The sequence below is a fragment of the Alexandromys fortis genome, unplaced genomic scaffold, assembly GCF_014885135.2.
Source record: "Alexandromys fortis isolate MF-2015 unplaced genomic scaffold, M_Fortis_MF-2015_v1.1 scaffold_80, whole genome shotgun sequence".
In the NCBI taxonomy this organism is placed as follows: Eukaryota; Metazoa; Chordata; class Mammalia; order Rodentia; family Cricetidae; genus Alexandromys; species Alexandromys fortis.
In genome coordinates this window covers 6,831,545-6,852,792 of record NW_026068174.1, presented here as the reverse complement: position 1 = coordinate 6,852,792, position 21,248 = coordinate 6,831,545, and the positions used below count along the sequence as shown (strand labels likewise).

Below are 21,248 nucleotides of genomic sequence, written 5' to 3'. Positions count from 1 at the left end.
CGTGTTGGCTCACAGTTTCAGAGTTTCTGCTCAGGGTCATTTGGCACCACTGTGCTCAGGCTTGTGGAGAAGAAGGGAGTACACAGCCTAGCAAAACTGCTCATTCATTGGGGGGGGGGGAGGGATCCAGAGAGGGAGAGGGAGAAGGAGAGGGAGGGAGGGAGAGAAAGAGAGAGTTCTCAAATAAAATACAGCCTTATGGTGACCTCATATCTAAGCCCTCCCTCCTAAAGTTCCCAGCACACCCAGCAGTCCACTAAGCTCTAAGTTCATCTGTGGATTAATCCCTGGATAAGGTCAGAGCCGAAGGGCCAACCTCTCCACATTACTGTACTAAGCACCCTGCCTTCCACACAAGCCTCTCCAGGTGTCCCGCACTCAAGCCAGAGTACTTACTGAGAAGTTTAACAGCAGAGAACTGTGCTTCGGGCAGCCAGGAACAATAATCCCTTGTTGTGCCCAGCACATGAAGTTCTGATTCACGACTTGGTTGTCCAAGCCACCCTGTGAGCAGGTAGAGACACACACACACACACACGCACACACACACACACACACACACACACACACACACACACACACACCATGTTATAGTAGAGCTGAAGTTGTTTTCTCCGTGTTACACAGCTATTAGTTAGTTCCAAAGCCAGAACAGGATTCAGGTTCTCTGAACCCAGCCTCAGTGCATCGGCCATGAATTCCTCCCAGATAGTCACTACCACCTGCGCAAACAACAGGCGGCCATCAGGGCAGGGCTGTACTGACCCGGTGTTTATTGAGTGCAGAGCGCAGGAGAAACTAAGAGGAGAGTGATTAATTTCTTCCTAGCCACACCCTCATTTCTGCCATGTGGCTTTTGTGGGTGTTCACCTAAAGGGAACAATGGTTTACAAAAGGCCGTCACCCTCTTCCTCCTTGTGTGCCTCACTGCATCTTTCTTGGTGGCTCCAACCCTTTGCTCTTAATTGTTGTAATTATCTCTCTGTGTCTACTTGTCCTTGACTTGAAACAGACCTTGGTTTAGTCCCTAAAACTCTATTTTTGTCTCTCTAAAAATATATATATTTATTTTAATTGTGTGTGTGTGCATGTGTGTGCGCACGCACGCGTGCGTTTGCATGCATGTGATGCAGGTGCCCTCAGAGGCCAAAAGAGCTGCAACTGAAGGTACAGATGGCTATGAACTGCCCTGTGTAGGTTCTGGAAACTGACCTCATGTCTTCTGCAGGAGCAGTGTGTGCTCTTAACCACTGAGCCGTCTCTCCAGCCCAACTTGGTCTCTCTTGATCGTCTTCCTATACCTTTATCTCCTGGCCTCTTCCCATCAGTTCATCTTCTGGTCCTCCTTCCTACTCTTTCTCCGTTTCACCAGTCCCTAAGTAACAAAGAAATGTGGCCCCAAACAAAGTAACTGACTGCAAGATTCCATCTATAACTAACTGACTTCAAGATTCCATCTATAACTAACTGACTTAAGATTCCATCTATAACTGACTTCCATGTTCTCTATTAGGATTTTAAAGGGATAATATGAAGACAGGGGTGGCTCAGGCCTTTAATCCCAGCACTCGGGAGGCAGAGGGCAGGTAGATCTCTGGGAGTTCTAGGACATCCTGGTCTATAGAGTGAGTTCCAAGACAGCCAGGGCTACAAAACAAAACAACAACGAAAAGCATATGTATGGATGAGACCTCCAAGTTCTCATTCTGGAGTTCAAAGTAAAGGTGTTTGTGTGTGTATCTCAACTGTTTCCTTGTAGGAACATTTTCCTGGACAGGAAGCTGATCTCTTTGATGAAGGGGAGTAGCCCACACAGCACATATACTACGGTAGTCGCCTGGGAATTCACAAATATTTCACAATGAAGCAGATATTTTCAGTTTATATCTGGGAAGCAGTCATGGGGAGAGTGGGGAGAGTTTCTGTATCCTGTCTCCTAATGATGTCCGAGCAGCCTAAGGAAAGGGATAGAAAATCCAAAATGGAAGACAATATACTCCTCACACAGCCCTCCCAAACTAGATCTTTATGAATTTCCTGTTCAAAGAGGGAGACTGTGTGTGGCTCTGTCTGTCTGTCTGTCTGTCTGTCGAGGCCAGAAGACAACCTCGAATGTCATTCCTCCAGTGCCTTTCAGCTTGTGTTTTTAAGATAGATTTTTTTTCATTGGTCCAGGCCTCTCTGATTGCCCTGCCTCTCTAGAGCTGGGCTTCAAGTTCACCACCTGCCTAGTTGATGTTTGACCAGGGGCTCTGAGGATGGAATTCAGGTCCTTAGAATTATGCAACAGGTGCTTTACACTTTACCCAGCTGTCTCCCCAGCTGCCCTGAGACTCTGAATCTGGTACAGGAGTCTTTTTTTTTTTTTTTTTTTTTTTNTTTTTTGGTTTTTCGAGACAGGGTTTCTCTGTGGTTTTGGAGCCTGTCCTGGAATTAGCTCTTGTAGACCAGGCTGGTCTCGAACTCACAGAGATCCACCTGCCTCTGCCTCCCTGCTGGGATTAAAGGCGTGCGCCACCACCGCCCGGCTGGTACAGGAGTCTTAACCTAGCATCTAGCATCTGAGTTTCAGCCTTGCCTTTTTTTTTTTTTTTTTTTTTTTTGAAACAGTCTTGTTCCATGGCCCCAGTTCACCTGGAACTTGCTATGTATTTCAGGCTTCTCAGACTTACTGCAATCCTTCTGCCTCAGCCTCCCAAGTGCTAGGATTACAAGTGTGTACCATCACATCTGGCCCACATTTCACTCTGGAAACCCATATAAGCAGCAAATTGTAAACTTCAGAAACCCTACCACTGTGGCATGAAGCTGTTGAAATAACTCTGGAACTCAGGTCAGGAGGTCCAGGTTTTAAGTGGAGTCCTTTCATTTCACAGGGTGGCAAGTCAGCTTCCCATCCACACTGAGGTTTCTTAGGGTAGGAAAAGTAATTAATCATATGCTTACCTTTGCTGTTAATAGTAATATGCGGGCTGGGGGAAAAGCACAGGGGCTGAGAGTGCTTGCTGTGCAAGCATGATGACCTGAGTTCGAATCCCCAGCGCCCACAGAGCAAGCCAGGAGGATTACAGGACTTGCTGGCAGCCAGCCTCACTCCAGGTTCTGTCTCAAAGGAAAATGACAGACAGTGACTTTGTATTTCCTCTGGCGGTGCCGATGTGTGATGTGTGTGCACGTGCGAGCAAATACACTACACATGTGCACATTTTTAAAAAGTAGCATTTGAGCCCATAAACTCCGTATCCCACGCTTAAACTTGTGAGTAAACAATGAGGAACAGTAGTTAGATAGCTTTTACTCTGAAAGCATATTGAGAAAGGCTATTACTCTTCATTATCAAGTTTGAAAGCAAATAGTCATTAAGCACGTTGACCTTGAAGGTAGAAAGTACTAAACTCAATCCCAATTCTGCTGCCAGCAATGTGACCACAAGTAATTTTTAAATTGCTCCGGCCTGACTCTCCCTTCCCCTCCGCTCTCTCACACAGCAACAGGTTTGAGGATTTAGTTAACACAATCAAAGTGTTTGATGTGGTACCTGGCATACAGTATAGTTCTCAACATACAGTTTAAAATTTCATTCGTGCAACCCTTGAAAGGTGCCCAGCTTAATTGGACAATAAAATACAAAGACAGCTCTGGGGAGGCAGAGGCAGGTAGATCTCTTGAGTGTGAGTCCAGCCTGGTCTACATAGAGAGTGCCAGGTTAGCCAGGGCTACATTTTAGAGAGACCTTGTCTAAGGGGAAAGACAAGCCCATTAGAAAATGAATTTATAATCTGCCTGGAAGGAAACAGAAACCTTTGCAGAGATGATGTCTGGCAAGGCTTGAAGTGGGCTGGGAGTGTAGCTTGGTGGTGGAACATACGCCCACCCGATGAGCGCAAGACTCTGGGTTAGATACACAACATGGGAAGCATCCTTTGAGGGATGAACAGCATTTTAGATCTATTTGTTTGTTTGCTTGTTTATACTTTGGTACCCCCTCCTCCCATTCCCTTAGGGCTTGGTGCTTTTGGTTAAGCTTTATCATTTCTCACAGAAGTTTGATTACTGGAAAGTCAAGTTCAAATCAATGCTTGTTCGCTCTATACCAAATCAATCTAAACATTGTGGTGGCTTCTGTGGGCACAATGTTGGAAAGTTATTTTTCTCCTATTTCTACATATGATACACCTGTTGTTCTGTATTCATTTCATGAAGGCATGCTAAGGGTTTAGTGGCCAGCCTCCTGTGTGGTGCACTGTCCTGACCACTGGACATTGCTAGCATACTTGTTACTTGTGCTCACCTCTCCTAGCCAAGGTATGGAGGACTTAGAACCACTTGTCACCGGGCGAGCGGAGGTGACCAGGATCATGGATAGGGTATAGAAAGTGGGATGCAGAAAGATGTTTTCCGGAGAGAACGGAAAGCTCACAGGTGCATGTTCTTTGTTCATGTGAGAGTCTTATTTGTGAGACACCCTGGTACCAAACTGGAGTCCTTTTTATTTACCACTTATGTCAGCTGTACACTGAGGAAGCAGAGATGCAGCCTGCCCTAAGTGGACAAAACTCCCCATTCCCTTTGAGCTTTGTTACTTTAATGTTAACTAAATTCGCATTAGCAACATGTAGAGAAATATGAAGAGTTGTCTTCTCCCGGATGATCACAGCCTAGCAATAGTTAAAAAATAGTAAAAATAAAAGTTTTTTTTATTTTTTACCTTTTTTGGGGGACAGGGAGCTCAATACATAGCTTTTGGAGCCTGTCCTGGAAACTAGCTCTTGTAGACCAGGCTGGTTTTGAACTCACAGAGATTCGCCTGCCTCCAGACTCCCGAGTGCGCCACCACTGCCCGGCTTGGGAAATTACCTTTAAAGTTAAGAAAATCTCAGACTCAGTAATCAATTATATACAAATTGAAACAAGCAAAAGCTATGTTCGCTGTATCTCTACACCATTAACTGAATGCTAATTTATTGGCATCTAGCAGAAATCATCTGCTATTTATTTTATAGAGATCCCGGTATCAAAAGAGTTGGAAAAGCTTTGAAGGGTTTGTATCCAGCTTCCTCCTCATTCCACAATTGAGGAAATCGTGGCTCAGCTGAGAGAGGGCCGAGCTAAGCTGTTCCTGCCAAATCTCTCTAACGAGACTTTGGAGAGACTTTGGTGACTTGAAGAGACCTGTAGTGCCTTCCAATTGTCCTGGGCATTAATGAATCATAACACCCACCTTCTCAACCCCCCCCCCCCTTCCCACATATTCCCGCATTTAAGTTAGAAGCTACAAACCAAAGCAGTCTCTCCTAAGAGAGAGTCATTTCGGCGATACTGAAACGACTGGACTGTCCAGAGAGTTTCAAGATGCTAAGCGAAAGTAGAATCATCTGGCCCAAGAACTGTTAAATAAAGGGCACAGCTGTCATCCTCAGCACAGTTGCCGAGATTCGCGTAGTACCTGGACCCAAAGCCAAGAGGTCTACTAGTACCACAACAAGGAGGGAGGGAACGCAGGCTTTCAAGCCTTCTTGGCGATTCCTGAGAAGCCACTCCCTGATGGGCAGGAAGGCCATTTAGGACTCCCTTAGGAAGCGACGATGCTCGGTGGATGAGGGCAGACGGCCACAACCCGCCCGATCCTTCGGCCAGAGACGTGGGCGCCTTGGCGCGCATTGCGCCCGGGTGCACGTCCTGCAGGGAGGCCCCTGCACGCGCCCGCGGTGACAGAGAGGGGATCGGGCAGCCTCGCGGCGAGACCCCGCCCCAGCTCCTGCCCGCGCCTATCGCGGCCGGCGCGTTGGTCACGCGGGGGAGCGCCGCGGGCTGGCGGCCAGGGCTGGCGGGGCCCGGGTGGCGGCGGCCGGGCGGGGCCGGCGGAGGTTAGAAATAGGGAGAGCGGGCCGAGCCGCCAGCCCCGAGCACGCTGCGCAGCGAGCCGCCGCACCCGCACCCGCATCCATGCTGCTGACGCTGGCCAGCGGCGCCCTCTTCTTCCCGGGGCTCTTCGCGCTCAGCACCTGGGCGCTGCGCCGCTCGCGGCCGGGATGGACGGACGACGACTGCCTGACGGTCGGCACCAGGTACCGCGGGCCGGGCTACCCGCTCTGGCGGGGCGCTGTCCTCCGCTCCGGGCCTGCGTAGGGCGGAAAGGGGGCGACGGGAAGCGCCCCTCGGTGCGGGGCAGGCCTGGTCGGGAAGGGCGTGTGCTTCTCCCCGCCTGCTGCTCCTACTTGGGGCATCGCGACGCCATGGCTGCCCGGGAGAGGCAAGTTGGAGAGTGGGGCTTTGTGCTGTCCGCAGTCCTGGAGTAAGAACGCTTTCTTTGCTTTCTCTTCTCTGCCCCGCCTCAGGCTGGTGTCCTCCGTGCAGGCAGTGCTGGCTACCGGGGCGGGGCTCATCATCATCTGCTCCTGCAGCAACGTGGTCTCAGACAGGTAAAGTCTCATCCCAGGTGGAAGTATAAATACCCGGGCTGAGGACCCCCTCCCCGGCATTTTCACATTTTAGTGGCTCACAGGCACTGCCTGTGACTTCCTGGTGGAAAACCTGTGCGCCCTAATTAGTGCCCTCCTCGCACTGCTTCCATCATTCCAGCTTAGGGGAAGCGAGGGGAGTGTGGAAAAATGCTGGAGCGAGAGACTGGGCCTGACGGAAGACTGCCGCGTTAGAGGACAGTGTGGTCCAATGGTCCCTCTTCATAAGGAGGAGTATGGTTTTTGGTTCGTTTAAATGCTTTCACTGAGTTCTCTCTCCTGAACATTCTCAGCAGAGAGGGTAGCAGTGACTGTAGCCAACCCCTTCTATTGGCAGCCTAAGTCCACCCTCGCATTCCCTGCAGATGCTGCTCTTGCTTTTCCTTTGCTCAAGATAATGAAGCGGTTTCTGGTGCTTTCAGAAAACTGACACATTTGTGCCCAAAGTCAGGACAGACAAATGGGCTTCTATGGCGCTTCAGTGTGACAAATTCAGACCAGAGTGGGCCATCCTGTTTAAGCATGAGTAGTGGCAGTGCTTTTGCTTTATCTGTAGACCCGACTAGCTTGGAACATGTGGCAATCCTCCTTCATCTGTCTCTCAAGGGCAGAATAACAGATATGTGCCACCACACCACGATGTATGTATGTATGTATTTATTTATCTTCCCACTTGGCTCTTTGAACCACTCTTTCTTCCAGAGAAGTTTAAAGGACAGGCAGGCGTCCAGAGAAAGTTGGGTAGCTTTTCCTGATTTTCCGCCGTGCAGTGTCCTGTAGAGAACAAAACTGCCTCACGCTGGCCTGGGGTCTTCCTTGGGATTGGCCGTGCTGCCACCATTCCCGTTTGTCCTCTCGATGTCTCTCTTTCCTTTTGAGACACAGTCTCATTCTGTAGTTTGGACTGGCCTCAAACTCACCGAGATCCGCCTGCCTCTGCCTCCTCAGTGCTGGGATTAAAGGCGTGCGCCACTATGCCTGCTCTTGGTAGTTATTTTACTTGAAATGACTCTAACAAGCAATGAGTCCATGGATGGGCATTAGAATAGGTCTTGGATATTTGGGCCCAGATAGACGCTGGCTAATCAGTTTGCCTACAAGTGTAGTATATGTGTCATTACTCTTTACTTGCCTTTATTCCATTCTTTTTTAGATGAGCCATGTTGTGTTAAGTGTGGAGCTAGTTCAGAATAGACTCTCACATGGCGCCCTCCCTAGATTCCCGGTTCTGCTTTTCAGTGGACTGGCTCCTTGGGAGATCACCCAAGACAAAGTGAAAAGTACAAACTAGATCCTAGACATGGATTTAGAATCTCTGGGGAACAGAGTGCTTCCCAAGTACTGCAGGCGACCTGATGGTTAGGTAGTCTGAGAACTGTACAGCGTGTTTCCTCTTCTAATACTATTGCTCAAAAATGTACTATGTGAATCTAATCCTCTCTAGCATAGGACAGATTCTAATTTAAATGTTTCTTTAAATTAAGTTTCTGTATGATGCTGGAAAGTACAGGCATGTATGCTAGAACAGTAACAGACCATCATTTTGGCTCACACTGGGCAAATTAATAGGAACACACATGCCCCAAATCAGTTGAGGAAATGAACATCTTTTGGCCCAGCCTCTCTTGGAATTTAGTTGCTATAATGTGGTCCTTGAAGTCCAAGCCCATTTTTAGACACACATTTAAAAAGAATTTAAGTAAATTTATTCATTTAGTGTGTGTGTGTGCGAACCATGTTGTACTTGTGGAGGTCAGACAACTTGCAGGAATTGATTCTCTCCTTCCACCATGTCCATTCAGGGGTCATTAGGCATATTAACCCACTAGGCCATCTAGCTGGTCCCAGGCATCCTTTTATGAATGAATGAAACTCAGGGTTAACCATAGGTAAGGAAATAACATGGCCGGGTGCTTCCTACGAACTCTACAGTGGGGCATGGAGAAGCAAGAGAAAATGTGTAGATCGGGAACTCTGAAACTCCAGCTGTTGAGCAACTGAGGAGTTAAACTGGAAAGGTTGGACTTGTGATTTAAAACGCCTTCCAAACCAGTTCCTTGGTGGAGCTGCTGAATCATTTGGAAGTTTATCTCCATCAAAGTCAGTTTCTATCAAAATGCTTGAAGTCTACTGTAGATAAGGAGCTGAGCCAGGCAACTGGTTACGATAAACTACATGTGTATATATAGGTAGAATGGATTCCTGCTTCTACTCTCGACCCTCCTAAATTTGCTTTGTAATTTAGAGACCCCCCTCCTTAACTGTCGCACCCTCTTCACTGTGAACTGTCCAAAGTAATGGCTGATGAGAAGAGAAGAGCGCCAGAGAGGAGACACTTTGTGCTGCATCGATATTCGTGGCTATTCTCTCTCCCTGTGCTTTCTTTTAGGCACTGGCTTGCCCGAGAGTATGTCTGGTTTCTGATCCCATACATGATCTATGACTGCTATGCCATGTACCTCTGCGAATGGTGCCGAACCAGAGACCAGAAACTCAGACGTGCCACCATTTTCCGCAACTTCCTGATTGAAAACCGCCTAATGGTCACACATCATGCGGTCATCCTGTTTGTCCTTGTACCTGTTTCACAGGTATGGCCTCTCAGGGCCGCAGCCTCAGTCACTGAGCCGGGTGCCTTGGTCATTCCTTAGGAGTTGGGGAGCCCTTTCTTCCCTTTTGTACTATGCTGGCCCTCCTGCTAATTACTTCGTTGGGTTCAGTCTTCCATGCAAGCAGTGGAGGAAAACCATACCACCTGAAATGTTTGTGACTCCTGGCCGTCACTGTTAGTTTGTAAAAGATTTGTTTCTTTTGTATATGTATGGGTGTTTTGCCTGCATGTATGTCTGTGTACCTCTTGCTGGACTGGAGGCTGCAGGGGCCAGAACTGTTGATTCCCTGGAACTGGAGTTATTGATGGTTTGAGCCACCATATAGGTGATGGGAATTAAACCTGGGTCCTCTTGAAGAGCAGCCCATGCTCTTAACCCCTGAGCTGTTTTCGGGCTTGTTTTTTATTATTTGTTTTTAGTACAAGTAATTAATCTAGCGCCTCACTCATGCAGGGAAAGCATTCTACCCCTCACTCTACCCCCAGCTCTCTTGACTGTTTTGAGACAGTCTTAAGTTGCTCAGCTCGGCCTTGCACTTGTAGTCTTCCCACTCCAGTTCCCCATGGAGCTGGAATCATGGGCCTGCACTACCAATAGGCTTCAGCATTATTTCTTTTAGAGATTATTTGCTTTATCTAAGTGAATGTACAAGTACCTGTGGAGGTCAGAAGTGGCTAGAAACCTGCTTAGTTCTGATTGCCTGACATGGGTGCTGGTAACCAAACTTGTCCCCTGTAAGAGTAGCAAGTGCTCTTAACCATGAGCCATCTGTCCAGCCCTATCTGTTTAATTTTGAGACAGGGTCTCACTATGCAAACCAGGTTGTTCTCAGATGTGTAGCAGTCTTCCTGTCTCTTGAGTGCTGAGGTTAAAAGCGTGCACTACCACATCCAGCATTGTATTTTCTTATTTATTTTGTATGTCTGTGTTTTGGCACAAGGGTGGAGGTCAAGGGACAACTTGGAAGAGCCAGTTCTCTCCTTGTACCATATGGGTCCTATAGGTGGTATGGGGGTCAGACTTAAGTCGTGAGGCTTATAGGCCATTGCCTTTACCAGCTGAGCCAGCTCTTTTGCTCCAAGTCTTCTTATCCCAGCGCTATTGAGCAGGTTGTTCCATCAGGTAGGCTGCTACTGTAGGAAGAAAAAAAGGTACTCCATTTTGTAAGGGCTTTGCCTTCCAGCACATACTTTGTTGTGCTGAATAAGCCCGGTGCCTTTGACACACAGAAGCAGGCTACTGAGTTCCTCCCTGTTATCGCTAAAATCAGATGATGCCTGCTGCTGTAGGACTCAGTGAGCCTGCCCGCCTTTGTCTCTGGATCCTCTCCAGGTGATTGCCAGGGAAGCAGCAGGATACTTAACTGGATGGCCACTTGCCTATTAACAACTTTCTCCCTTCAGGGTCTCATGGTTCTCTTTTCCCTAGAGCCTTAGTTAGGATTTTCCTTCCGGTGCTTTCTTAACCTCCCTTTTCTTCTCTCTGCAGAAGCTCAGGGGAGAACTTGGAGACTTCTTTGTCGGCTGCATCTTCACAGCAGAACTGAGCACTCCATTTGTGTCGCTGGGCAGAGTTCTGATTCAGGTGCGTATGAGTGAAGCAGCAGATGTGGGGGGGGGGGGGAAGAGACCTGCACTGCCTTGGAGAGATCTCAGTGCTAGGAGAGGAGACCCTTTGATGTGGGTCCAAACCAGGCGCATGAGACTTGATCTGACCCGAGTTACACAGACACCTGGCTACAATTTAATCACTTGTTTTTATACACCTATAAGGGTATATAAGCTTAGGTCAAATCCAGCATCACTTTTGGTAAAATGACGAAGCTGTAGATGGTGACTGACAGCTCGGTGGGCAAGACAGCTTGCTGCACCGAAGCAGTGTTATCCCCTCCACCCACACAGGGCAACATCCAAATACCAAGCCAGAAGCAAGTGACAGCTTGGTTCTTGTAAAAGCCGGGCATGGCTGTGTGCGCAGCCTGGCTGAAAGGGTGAGCTCTGGATTCAGTAAGAGACCCTGTCTCGAGAGAGTGAGGGGACGGCACCCAACGTCTGGCCTCCACAAGTACATGCATGGGCCTGTATAACTGCTTTTGTGTGTCCGAGTGCCTAGCAACTTAGCACCATGGGCCTTGACTAGCGCAAGAACCTGCTTCACTGTGGTGAGGCTGGGTTCCATGCCTGATGACCCATACTCCTGGTGACCTTGCGTTCTTTGTTTTTCTCTCGCAGCTAAAGCAGCAGCATACCCTCCTTTACAAGGTCAACGGAATCCTCACGCTGACCACCTTTCTGTTCTGCCGGATCCTTCTTTTCCCCTTCATGTACTGGTCCTATGCCCAACACAAAGGAATGAGCCTGCTCCGAGTACCATTTAATATCCCTTTACACTGCAACGTGGCCAATGCCGTCCTCATCTCTCCCCAGCTCTACTGGTTCTCACTGCTGTGCAGGAAGGCAGCCCGGCTCTTTGACACTGCCAAAGCCAAAAAGGATGGTTAACTACTCTCAGGAGTCAGGCTCTCACACTAGCTGCTGCCTCTACTCAGTATTCCAAGGACCAAATTGTGCCTGGGGGAGCTTCTGCCTTCTGGATATTGATGAGCCTCTGGATTTGAGGTTTTCTAAGAATCCCCAGTACCTTCCCCTTCTAACCTGCTCCTTTTGCAAAAGCACCCCCCTTCCCCCAGTGGTAACTTGGATCCTGTCAAACCTCCACTGCAGCAAAGTAGTCTTAATGCAAGCCTGAGGAGCCTTCCTTGGGCCTATGGTAAGAGCTCTGGGAGGTGAAGCACTGCTATCCTCACTCAGGGCAACATCCATAATACTGGGCCAAAAGCAGGTGACAGCTTGGTTCTTAAAATAGTGTCATTTTTTCCAACACTAGGAAAACCATTGTGGGTGTGTAGTCTTTTACTGTTTACTAGACAGCCCTGGTCCTCTCATTGGTATATCAACAATGAATTCTCATCCTACTGACTTCCAGTCAGAAGGGCTCGCTGACAATGGGCAAGAGGCAGGGCTGAGAACCTGAAGCACTTGAGTAGGTCAGGAGGCCAGCAGAGGCCCGCAGCTCCGCTGGCTGACTTGGTATAAAGACCAGTAGCACAAACTTGGGAGCTTGTTGCAAGCACTCACCAACACCATTCCCTTTTTCGCACAACCTCTCATACCCAGTTTTCTGTGCCCACATAGAAAGCTGGCCTAAAACTCCAGGGACAAAGTAAAGTGATGGCTTCTTTAGTGGATTACCGGGTCATCCCACTCTGACACTGCCTTTTTAATTCAAGGCTGATACAGATGTCCACTCTAACCCTTGAGCTCTTGGCCAGGCCAGTGTTCTAGCGCTTCCTGAAGAGACCCATTTATGCTCAATGTGCAGCCATTCAGCCACAGAAGACTAGAGAACACGGGGGCAGCCAAGCTGGCCAGAACATGTCCTGTGGACCAATGTGGTAGCTGTGTACAGCAGGATCATTCCTCGCCACAGGCTGGGTATGAGAGGACCTGCTGCCACTTCCAAGTGGCAGCAAAAACACTACAAGTGCCTTATAATTCACTGTCCATGGACTTGTAAAGGACTGGATGATCATGTCTCAAATTTTGAGTTTCAGTTTTTAATAGGTGCCACTTAAAAAACCATAAAAATGCTGTTTTGTGTTTTGTTTACTGTCATTGTATCCATAAGTCATCCATGTGGTGATTAAATTGCACTAAATTCTGTTTATTGTTAAGTGTATTGGCACTGGCTTCCTCAAACATCCTGAGATCCAGCCAGACTGACTGCTGTGTGGGGTACTTCCTAGTCTAATCATGGAATGTGACTGACTTCCAGGCAGGCCTTACTCATACCTTAGTCCAACATGTTGGTTCAAGGTACCAAAGGATTCACAGAGCGTGCCCAGAGTTCAAGCTCAGTGTTCACTTGTAACTTCTTCCCCTGGTGAATTCCAATTAGGAGTTGGGAGGGCGGAAGCCTGCCTGTTGACCACAGAACAGTTTACTTTAGGTGGGAGAAAAGTAATAAGCCATTTAAAATGAGGGTGTGGCTATGCAGGACGTGATGGGACCTCTTCTCTCATCCCCCTAAATGATACCTCCCTAACCAGTTCTTAAGAGTTGTGTAATACCACCCTGGAAACTCTTTTTTTTATGCTTCTGCATGCATTGTTACCTCTGCCATTCATTCATCAAAACCAAGGCCCTCTCCAGGCAGAAGGTAATCACACCCCACCTCCAGGGTATCAGCTGTTCACCTGGTGTGCTGAATGGATGGCTAACCCTTAACAGTGTTCTTGGTTAGATCCTCTCACAAAGGTACAGGCCTCTCTGGCGCATAAGTTAGAACCAGTGCCAAATGAGCCCCTTTCCACATGGGCCTTTTTTTTTTTTTTTTTTTTTTTGAGAAAACCTTGGGGAAAAAAAGATGAAATACTAAATGCTTACTAGCATCCCAGGCTGGCCTTGAACTTAAGATCCCTCTACTTCAGCCACCCAAATGCTGGGATTCTAGGAGTGTACTGTTACCAAGACTAGCTGAAAAGAACATAGAACCTTGTATTTTTTTTTTTTTTCTAGTAGGTAGCTCCACCTTTGGGCTTACTGCCAAATCTAGGTGGAGAATTTCAGTTACAAACATGTTCCTCCCCAGCTGGACTTTTTTAAACTTTCAGATCTTACTACGCCGTCCAGGCTGCCACCCTCAGCCTCCCAAAGGCTGACGTTTCAGGTGTGCACTCCCACACCTGCTCCACTGGCTTTACTTGATCTTAAAGATTACCTCAGCCTAACTTTGGAGCATATTTAAGCCCAAACTTCTGAGAAAGGCTCAAGACAAGATGAAACCCAAAAGAGTTTTATTGTAGTATGTGGCAAGTCCCTAAGAAACTACTTTTTTCACAGTGCTCTCTGTTCCTTTCATGGTGTGCACATTCTCACTAACCGTCACCATGTTGGAGGTATAGCATCTGTTCTGCCCTCCACAGGTCAGAAGTTGTTGATCTTCTGTAGCAGGGTTTGGCGCCGCTCCTCGGGGCTAATGTTCTTCGCTATAGACTTTAGGAAGCGCTGCTCATCGACCTTCTGGAGCAAGAAGCTGACAGAAGGGTTGGTCTTGCTTAGGGTTTCATAGCAGGTAAGGATTTCCAAAGCCAGCACGTACAGGGGCTCACAGACCTCCTGGGGGAGCATGGCCATGATATGCAGAACATGACAGAACATTTGGGTATACACAAACAGGGTTTCCTGAGTCAGGTCCCCCTTTTGTCCTTGGCCCTCCAACTGCATCAGCCTGATTGCATCCAGGATACCGGTCAGACTGCTACAGAGGAGTCTGACCACATGGCTCCAACCGTCCATAGGAAGCCAGTTACAACAGCTCTGGCTGCAGAGAAACTGGAACACTCTCAAGGAGAGAACAGAGAGTTGAAGCTCTTGGGCAAAGGGCCTCAGGTTGAGCAGGGGAACAAACTGAATATACTCCAGGCTATAAGGGACATGAAGGAGCTGTTTCTCCAACAGCTTCCTTGTCAGCTGCTGAAGGTACTGCCATTCCTGGGGACTACACCAAGGCATGACTTGTACCAGGGCCACCAGAAAGCCCTTGCTAAATAATCTGACCTCCTCGGGATTGCACACATCCACCACTAAGAGGGAGAGCATCTCTTCAGAGACACTGCTGGAGATGGAGCAGCACTCCATCCAGGCGAGAAGCCCTGTGCCAGGCCCATACCCTTCATGGGCCTGAGAGGTCCACTGGGCCTCAGAGAGCTTACAGATCTCAAAAAGGGTTGCCGGCACCTCACACTTGAAGTGTCCTTCAAAGAAGTTCTTCAGTCTCAGGCCCACAGTCCAGTCTAGCTGGTCTAACTTGCGGTGGAGCCAGGACAGGGACTTGGCCCAGGTGTCTGGGGAGAAGGTCTCTGCATTGGCCAGCACGATCTCACAGAGGAGCTTTAGGATGTAGATCACAAGATCCTTGCTGTCCAGAGTGAGGCAGCGCTTCTCCCGGGGGAGCTGCCAGAACTTGCTAAAGCTATCCAGGAGTTGGCACAAGCTGAAGAGCAGCGGGAATGGGGAGCAGGTTTGCAGCCAATACTCCTCCAAGCCTGCATTGGCTTCAAGGGTCTGGATGAAGAGCTTCAGACTCAGGCCTACCTCCTCCATGTCCAGCATCAAGAAGGGCAGGACAAACTCCTTCAGCACCTCATCAGGCTCCAGAAGAGCAGCAACTGGGATTCCCTGAGGTTTCACTGGGTTCATCAGGCAGCTCACCAGCTCCAGAAATTGCTTCTCTTCTTTGGGTGTAGAGAACTTTGTCCAGACAGTTTCTTTGAGGCAGGACACCATGAAACTGGTATGTGGCTTTGGCCCTTGCGTTTCTGTGAACTTCAGCGCAGGGAAGGCAGTGAGAATCTGAGCCAGGAACCTGTGAGCGCCAAGATTGGTCACAGCTGTGCTGCACATCTTCTTTACCACTACTTCTGGGTAGAAGATCACCAGGCGGGCCATGGAGGCCACTGCTTTGGCCAGGCCCTGTTCAGAGCTGCTCTGTGCAAGCTGGTTAAACGTTGTGTTGAGGTCTTCTTGAAAACCCTCCACGTAAACAGACAACCTGTCTGAGAGGCCCTTTGGCCCCCAACAATGCAGGACGCCAGAAAGGACTTTATTTTTGTCTGGTAGGGAGAGTTCTGCATAACACTCCAAGGTCAAGCAGATCACCTGCTTGATCTGAGACTGGGGGATAACCCTGTTAGAGTTGATGACTTCCATCACTGTTTCCAGCAGACTCAAGACCAAGTCTGGTTCCCTGAAGAGAGATCTGTTGTTAACCAGGCAGGCAACCCACTCATCTGAAAAGGCCCACTTCTTCTCAGAAGCAAAAATGTAGCACATTTCCATGTGCCGGTCCATCTTCTGCTCAATGATGGCCATGGCAATGGAGGCAGTGATGTCCTCGAGGCCCTTGTCATTCAGGACTTTGCTGGTTTTTCTCAGGAAGTCCTTGACACACTCAGCCAGTTCACAGACCATCTGCCTCTCCTCCTTGGACATGCTGGCAGTATCCAGGTAGTGCTTCAAGTTCTGGCTGAAGGAAGTCAGACTGTCACACAGCCGGTAGGTGTCATAGTTTGTCCCCTGACTGCTGTTGAGCATGTCTTGCAGTTCTGTACCCCACTCCTGCAGCAAGTTGTGCATGAGCTCAAACCCCATGAAAACAGTCTCACTGGGGAGTTTGGCCAGCGAGGTGAGGCTCACGTCCCGCTCTGCCTCCTTTACCTTGTCGGCCAGGGCCTGTTGATGGTATGGGTTCTGTGTGTCCGAATTCCATACAGAGATCACTGTGGCTAGTTTGTCTAGGTACATGGTGGCAGATACCTCCTGGGGGTCATCCTCCATCAATGCAAACACATTCAGCATGTCAGCCAAGTTAGCTAGTGCACAAGACTTCATGCCAAGGCACAGAATTCTATTTTGGATTTGTTTCAGCCCATTGAGCAGCATGGCTAACAGGGGCATAGTGGGACCTATGTCTGGGTCAGACTTAAACCTCTTTGGAGGATGGGAAAACTCATCAGAAGACGGCAAGTATTTATGGGCCATCGTCCTGAACTGGGAAAGCAAGGGGTCCTGCTGGTCACCCTTGTGCTTCATCATTTCCCACCAGACATCCAGGAAGAAGGCGACATCCTTGGAAGAAGTATCAATAGCCATGTGTTCCAGAAAGTTCTGTAGTTCTGAGCGGCAGATGGTGGTAGGCAGGGACATTAGGAGCTGAATGAAGAGTCCAGAAGCTTCCAGAGACTTAAGTAGCTCAAAAAGGACTGTGTGGTTGATGGTAGGAATCATGTTGCCCACGGAGAAGAACACATCTTCCTGCCACCGAGTGTCAGTGTCAGAAGGACTGACGGGGGAAGGCTGAAGAACCTTTGCCCAGATGATGATCAGGGCTTTCTTCTTCCAGGCAAATGACTGGGAATGTGCTGTGGCTGAGGAGATCTCCTTCAAGGCCTCCACAATGGGCTGCCCTACATGTTCCCAGTCAGACTTTGTCAGCTGTACCAGGTCTTTGGGGTGGAACAGCTGCTCGGCCATCAAGAAGCCCCCATGCAGAATAGTCATTTCCTCACAAATATTCACAGGTCCTGCACAGAGAAGCCAAGAGCTAATGAAGTTTTCAGAAGTTTAGCAGAAGCTAAGAGAAACAGCCAGTGGTTGTCTATCATTATCAAGGTTAAGGACGACCTTGACTTCAATGGGAAAGGAAGAAGTGGTTAGTAAGAGCTTCCAACGGGGGCTGGAGAGATGGCTCGGAGGTTAAGAGCATTGCCTGCTCTTCCAAAGGTCCTGAGTTCAATTCCCAGCAACCACATGGTGGCTCACAACCATCTGTAATGGGTCTGGTGCCCTCTTCTGGCCTGCAGGCATACACACAAACAGAGTATTGTATACATAATAAATATAAAAAAAAAAAAAAAAAAAAAAAAAAAAAAAAAAAAAAAAAAAAAAGAGCTCCCAAAGGGCTGGAGTCATAAGAACTTGACTGAGGAAAAAAACCCGGTTTCCAAGATCTCTAGCCTGAAAATTAGAAGGACAATCGTACCACTAAAAACAGGCAGAGAGAACTGGGCAGTGGTGGCGCACGCCTTTAATCCCAGTACTCAGGAGGCAGTGGCAGGCGAATCTCTAAGTTCGAGGCCGAGGCCATCCTGGTCTACAAGAGCTAGTTCCAGGACAGGCTCCAAAGCTACAGAGAAACCCTGTCTCAAAAAACAAAAAAAACAAAACAACAAAAACAAATAAATTAAAAATACCCCCCCCCCAAATAAAAAATTAAAAGCAGGCAGAGAGGGATTCAGAACAGGCTTCTAAATGTCTTTTTAAGTATTTTAGTTATCTGAATTCTCTGGAGCTAGAGTTACAGATAATTGAGAGCCACCTGCTACAGGTGCTGGGAACTAAACTCCAAATCCTTTATAAGACCCTTATGTGTTCTTAACCACTGAGCTCTCTCCAGCCCCCAGGACAGATTTAAAGGAGAGAAAGGTTCAGTTCTGGTTACTTGGAGTCTGGCAGAACATGTAGTGATGTCCTTCAGCAATGGAGCGAGTTGAGGAGAAAAGGCCTGATGTGAGTATGGGCAGTGCCAACACAGACAAGTTGATGGAAACCAAGGAAGTGACTAAGGTCCCTCAGCAAAGTGACGAGGAAAGTCGAACTGCTGAGGTGACAGTGCCACCAAGTATGCATTAGAAGACTTGACAAAGGGCAGTGACATGACTCAGTGCACCAAGCCTGATGACCTGAGTTTGATCCCTAAGCCTAATTCAGCAAGAGAGAACCAACTCCTAGAAGCTGTCTTCTGACCTCCACTGATGGTACCCACAAATACACACACAGAATGCAATAAATACAAAACAAAACCTGAGCTCTGTTGGATGTGATGACAGACGGAAGGTCCAACACTGAACGATGAGCAGTCTTTTGGGGGGTTTTACTATTTTATTTTACTTTTTCTGTTTGAGACAGGGTCTCACTATGAACTTACTGGCTTTGAACTCAAGAGATCTGCCTACCTCTACTTCCTATGCACTGGGATTAAAGGCATATGCCATCACACCCAGTCGAGCCTTTGTTTTTGAGCCCAGAGCCTTACATATATACTAGGCAAGCTCTACCACTGAGCTGTTTCCCCTGCTCTGCCTTCCTTTTTTCTAAGTAGACTCCTGCTAATGGGTTTCACCATTCTGGATCTTACAGGGAAAAGGTTCACCCAGTGGTTTCTTCCAGACAAAAAGGACAAGCTACCGAAGGTTCTGGCTCTATAGCAGGAACCAGGAAAGTGGTCATTCATTCACTGAGCTAAGAACGGATACATTTAAAGGAAGGCAATATCGGAGTTTAATCAGTGGATTTAAATTCAAGCTCAGTCATTCAAAAACGTGACTTTACACATTACCGAGTCTGTCTGCATATGTGAGACTACAATCTTCATGGTATAACCATGAAAATCACATGACACACCACATACACTAATCACACTTTTGGAAATAATTTGGAACTGTTACCTTCTGGAAACATCTTTCAGGGATGGGAGAATGGAAGGGTTATAAAAGAAATCTCAACAATAATCAGACTACCAAGAGCCGGATTTAAAGGCACAATTGTTGGTAGGGCCAGACTCCTCACTCTTTTGTCTCCACCAGTGCAGAAACAAAAGGGCACAGGTCTTTATCAAAGTGTGTAATTTGGCCTAGAAACTACAGCAAGAGTGTAACAATTAACAGGTCATGGTCATTGCTCCTGATAACCCCCACCCATTCCCAGGGCTCAGAGGTGCCCAACCCTTCCCTCAGTCCCTCATGCTCCCAGGAACATCTCTCCCCCATTCTCGTTAGCCAGGGGGTCAACATCAAAAACACCGACTCCAATGGCTAGTTGTGGTGGCCCCTGCTTCTAATCCCAGCTCTAGGAAGGCAGATTTCTGTGAGGTTAGCCAAGGTACATTGTGACCCTGTCTCAAACCTTCCCTACCCTGGGGGTGGGGGAGAGATACTGACTCCAGGCAACTAACAAATCTCTTGGCCACTAACCATTTACACACACACACACACACACACACACACACACACACACACACACGAAAAAAAAAAAGTCAAGGATCAGCCTGCCTGTTAACCCAGGCCTGAAGGCAGGGCACCTTGGCTTCCACAGTAGCAGTCAGGCTCCGAGCTAGGTTGCTGTGGCAGGGTTCTTTCTGGTTCAGGTTGTTCTGCCTTCCCCCAACACCATTCCCTTATGATTGTAAATTCAATTTTATTGTATTTATCAGCTTAGCTGAACAGATGTCTGCCGCCAAACATGTACCTTTCCGACACTTGTGTACACGCGGCCCGACAAAGTCGCAGGCTCGGTTCATAGCTAGGGGAAACTGAAAGGCTTTATCAGTAGCTGGTGCTAGGAAGTGACTGCTTACTCTGGTAGGCACTGGGCTGGGCTTGGTGGCATACTTTTTTTTTTTTTTCCGAGATAGGATCTTGTTATGTAGCCAGGACTGGCTAGAAACTATATAGACCAGGCTGGCCTAGAACTCTTGAGATCTTCCTGCGTCTGCCTCCAGAGTACCTGTTAAGACTTAGGCCACCACACCCAGCTTTACACCTATAAAATCATTTCATCATCAAAGTACCGTCTTGAGGATTATCCTGTTTTAGAGCGGGAACCTCGAGGCCCAGACACAATTTGTGTTGGGTGTCTGAACCAGCGGAGTCAAGCCATGGCAGAACTCTTCACAGCTGCGGGGCACGAAACTACCATTCCAAACTACAGAGCTGGCTAGGGACGAAGACATTTTTCCACAGCGTATTATTGGCAAATCTTGGAGTACCTCCCAGGACGGCCTCCCCATCTTACCCTCTCAAGAGTACACCTAGCAGGGTGGGGAGGCTTGGCAGATGGCCACAGATTTCTATCAACACCGCTCTCCTTCCAGTCCTCGCCTGGGAGGAGACTCCAAACCAAATAGCACTCAGATTCAAAAGTGCCACCTCAGCTGCTTCAATCCCGCGCGCAAGCGAGGGCTGCGGGTCACCGGTGTGCACAAGGCACCATAAGGCGCCCAGTTATGCACGTGACCTTAAAATGAGACTCCAAGCCTCTGGGAGGAAGACAGGTATCAGCATCTCTGTTGTGTGGACCAGGAGACCTGATAAGAAACTTGTTCACTGACTCGGCAGTCACCCAATAAGGAAGAACGGTCCGGACGTCCGTCCCTCCCAGCCCGGCATTTCCGAAACACGTGCAGCAGTAGCCCTGTGCACTTTCAGGGGCGCCAAGGCTACATTCGCTCGCTGTTTTCTAGTGGGAAGAGACCACGAGGGACGGAGGGCCAACACCAGGCGGGGCCGCGGGCTGGAGGCCGGCCTTGCGGCAGCGGGACTCCAAAGACTCCTCAGACCCCCAGTCTCCAAAGCGGGCTCTGAAGAGCGCCACTGGAGGAGCGCAGGCCTCGGCCCACCCTGGACGTGCTTTGCGGGGCGCGGCCCGAGGGCCAGAGTAGGGAAACGCGAACCCACCTAGGTCCATGGCGGCGAAGCAGGCGGCGGGACTAGACCGCCCCTCCCACTCCGAGACCGCGAACGCAGCGCACGGCATAAAGGGCGGGGCTACAGGCGCGT

General features: G+C 48.7%; 2 protein-coding genes and 1 long non-coding RNA gene across 7 annotated transcripts in view; 1 reads left to right on the top strand and 2 right to left on the bottom strand.

Annotated features, from left to right (window-relative positions):
• The window catches only part of Tlcd3a (TLC domain containing 3A), a 28,217-nt gene extending 15,418 nt beyond the window's left edge, over positions 1–12,799 (top strand). Inside the window, exons 1-5 of one of the 4 annotated variants that reach the window (XM_050128803.1) lie at positions 5,799–6,068; positions 6,339–6,422; positions 8,851–9,052; positions 10,562–10,657; positions 11,305–12,799. In XM_050128803.1, the coding sequence (XP_049984760.1) occupies positions 5,947–6,068; positions 6,339–6,422; positions 8,851–9,052; positions 10,562–10,657; positions 11,305–11,574 (774 nt within the window). In that variant the 5' untranslated portion in view covers positions 5,799–5,946 and the 3' untranslated portion in view covers positions 11,575–12,799. Of the gene's footprint in view, positions 1–5,798; positions 6,069–6,338; positions 6,423–8,850; positions 9,053–10,561; positions 10,658–11,304 lie in introns of those variants that run through there. The other 3 variants (XM_050128804.1, XM_050128806.1, XM_050128805.1) reach the window with 3 other exon arrangements.
• LOC126492400 (uncharacterized) lies at positions 2,535–5,626 on the bottom strand. The gene is made up of 3 exons (XR_007589580.1): positions 5,478–5,626; positions 4,709–4,857; positions 2,535–3,102 (listed from the first exon to the last, which is right to left on the bottom strand). It is a non-coding gene; the product is annotated as an uncharacterized lncRNA (long non-coding RNA).
• Gemin4 (gem nuclear organelle associated protein 4) lies at positions 9,063–21,246 on the bottom strand. Of its 2 annotated transcripts, XR_007589577.1 has the most exons (4): positions 21,147–21,246; positions 14,015–17,216; positions 12,925–13,053; positions 9,063–10,206 (listed from the first exon to the last, which is right to left on the bottom strand). XR_007589577.1 is itself a non-coding variant. In XM_050128794.1 (2 exons), exons 1-2 carry the CDS (start codon positions 21,223–21,225, stop codon positions 14,059–14,061), a joined length of 3,237 nt encoding a protein of 1,078 aa, XP_049984751.1. In that variant the 5' UTR covers positions 21,226–21,246; the 3' UTR covers positions 13,914–14,058. The 2 variants fall into 2 exon arrangements, 1 of the variants encoding a protein (XP_049984751.1); XM_050128794.1 differs by lacking the exons at positions 9,063–10,206; positions 12,925–13,053 and having other exon boundaries at positions 13,914–17,216.
• Positions 21,247–21,248: the final 2 nt, after the last annotated feature.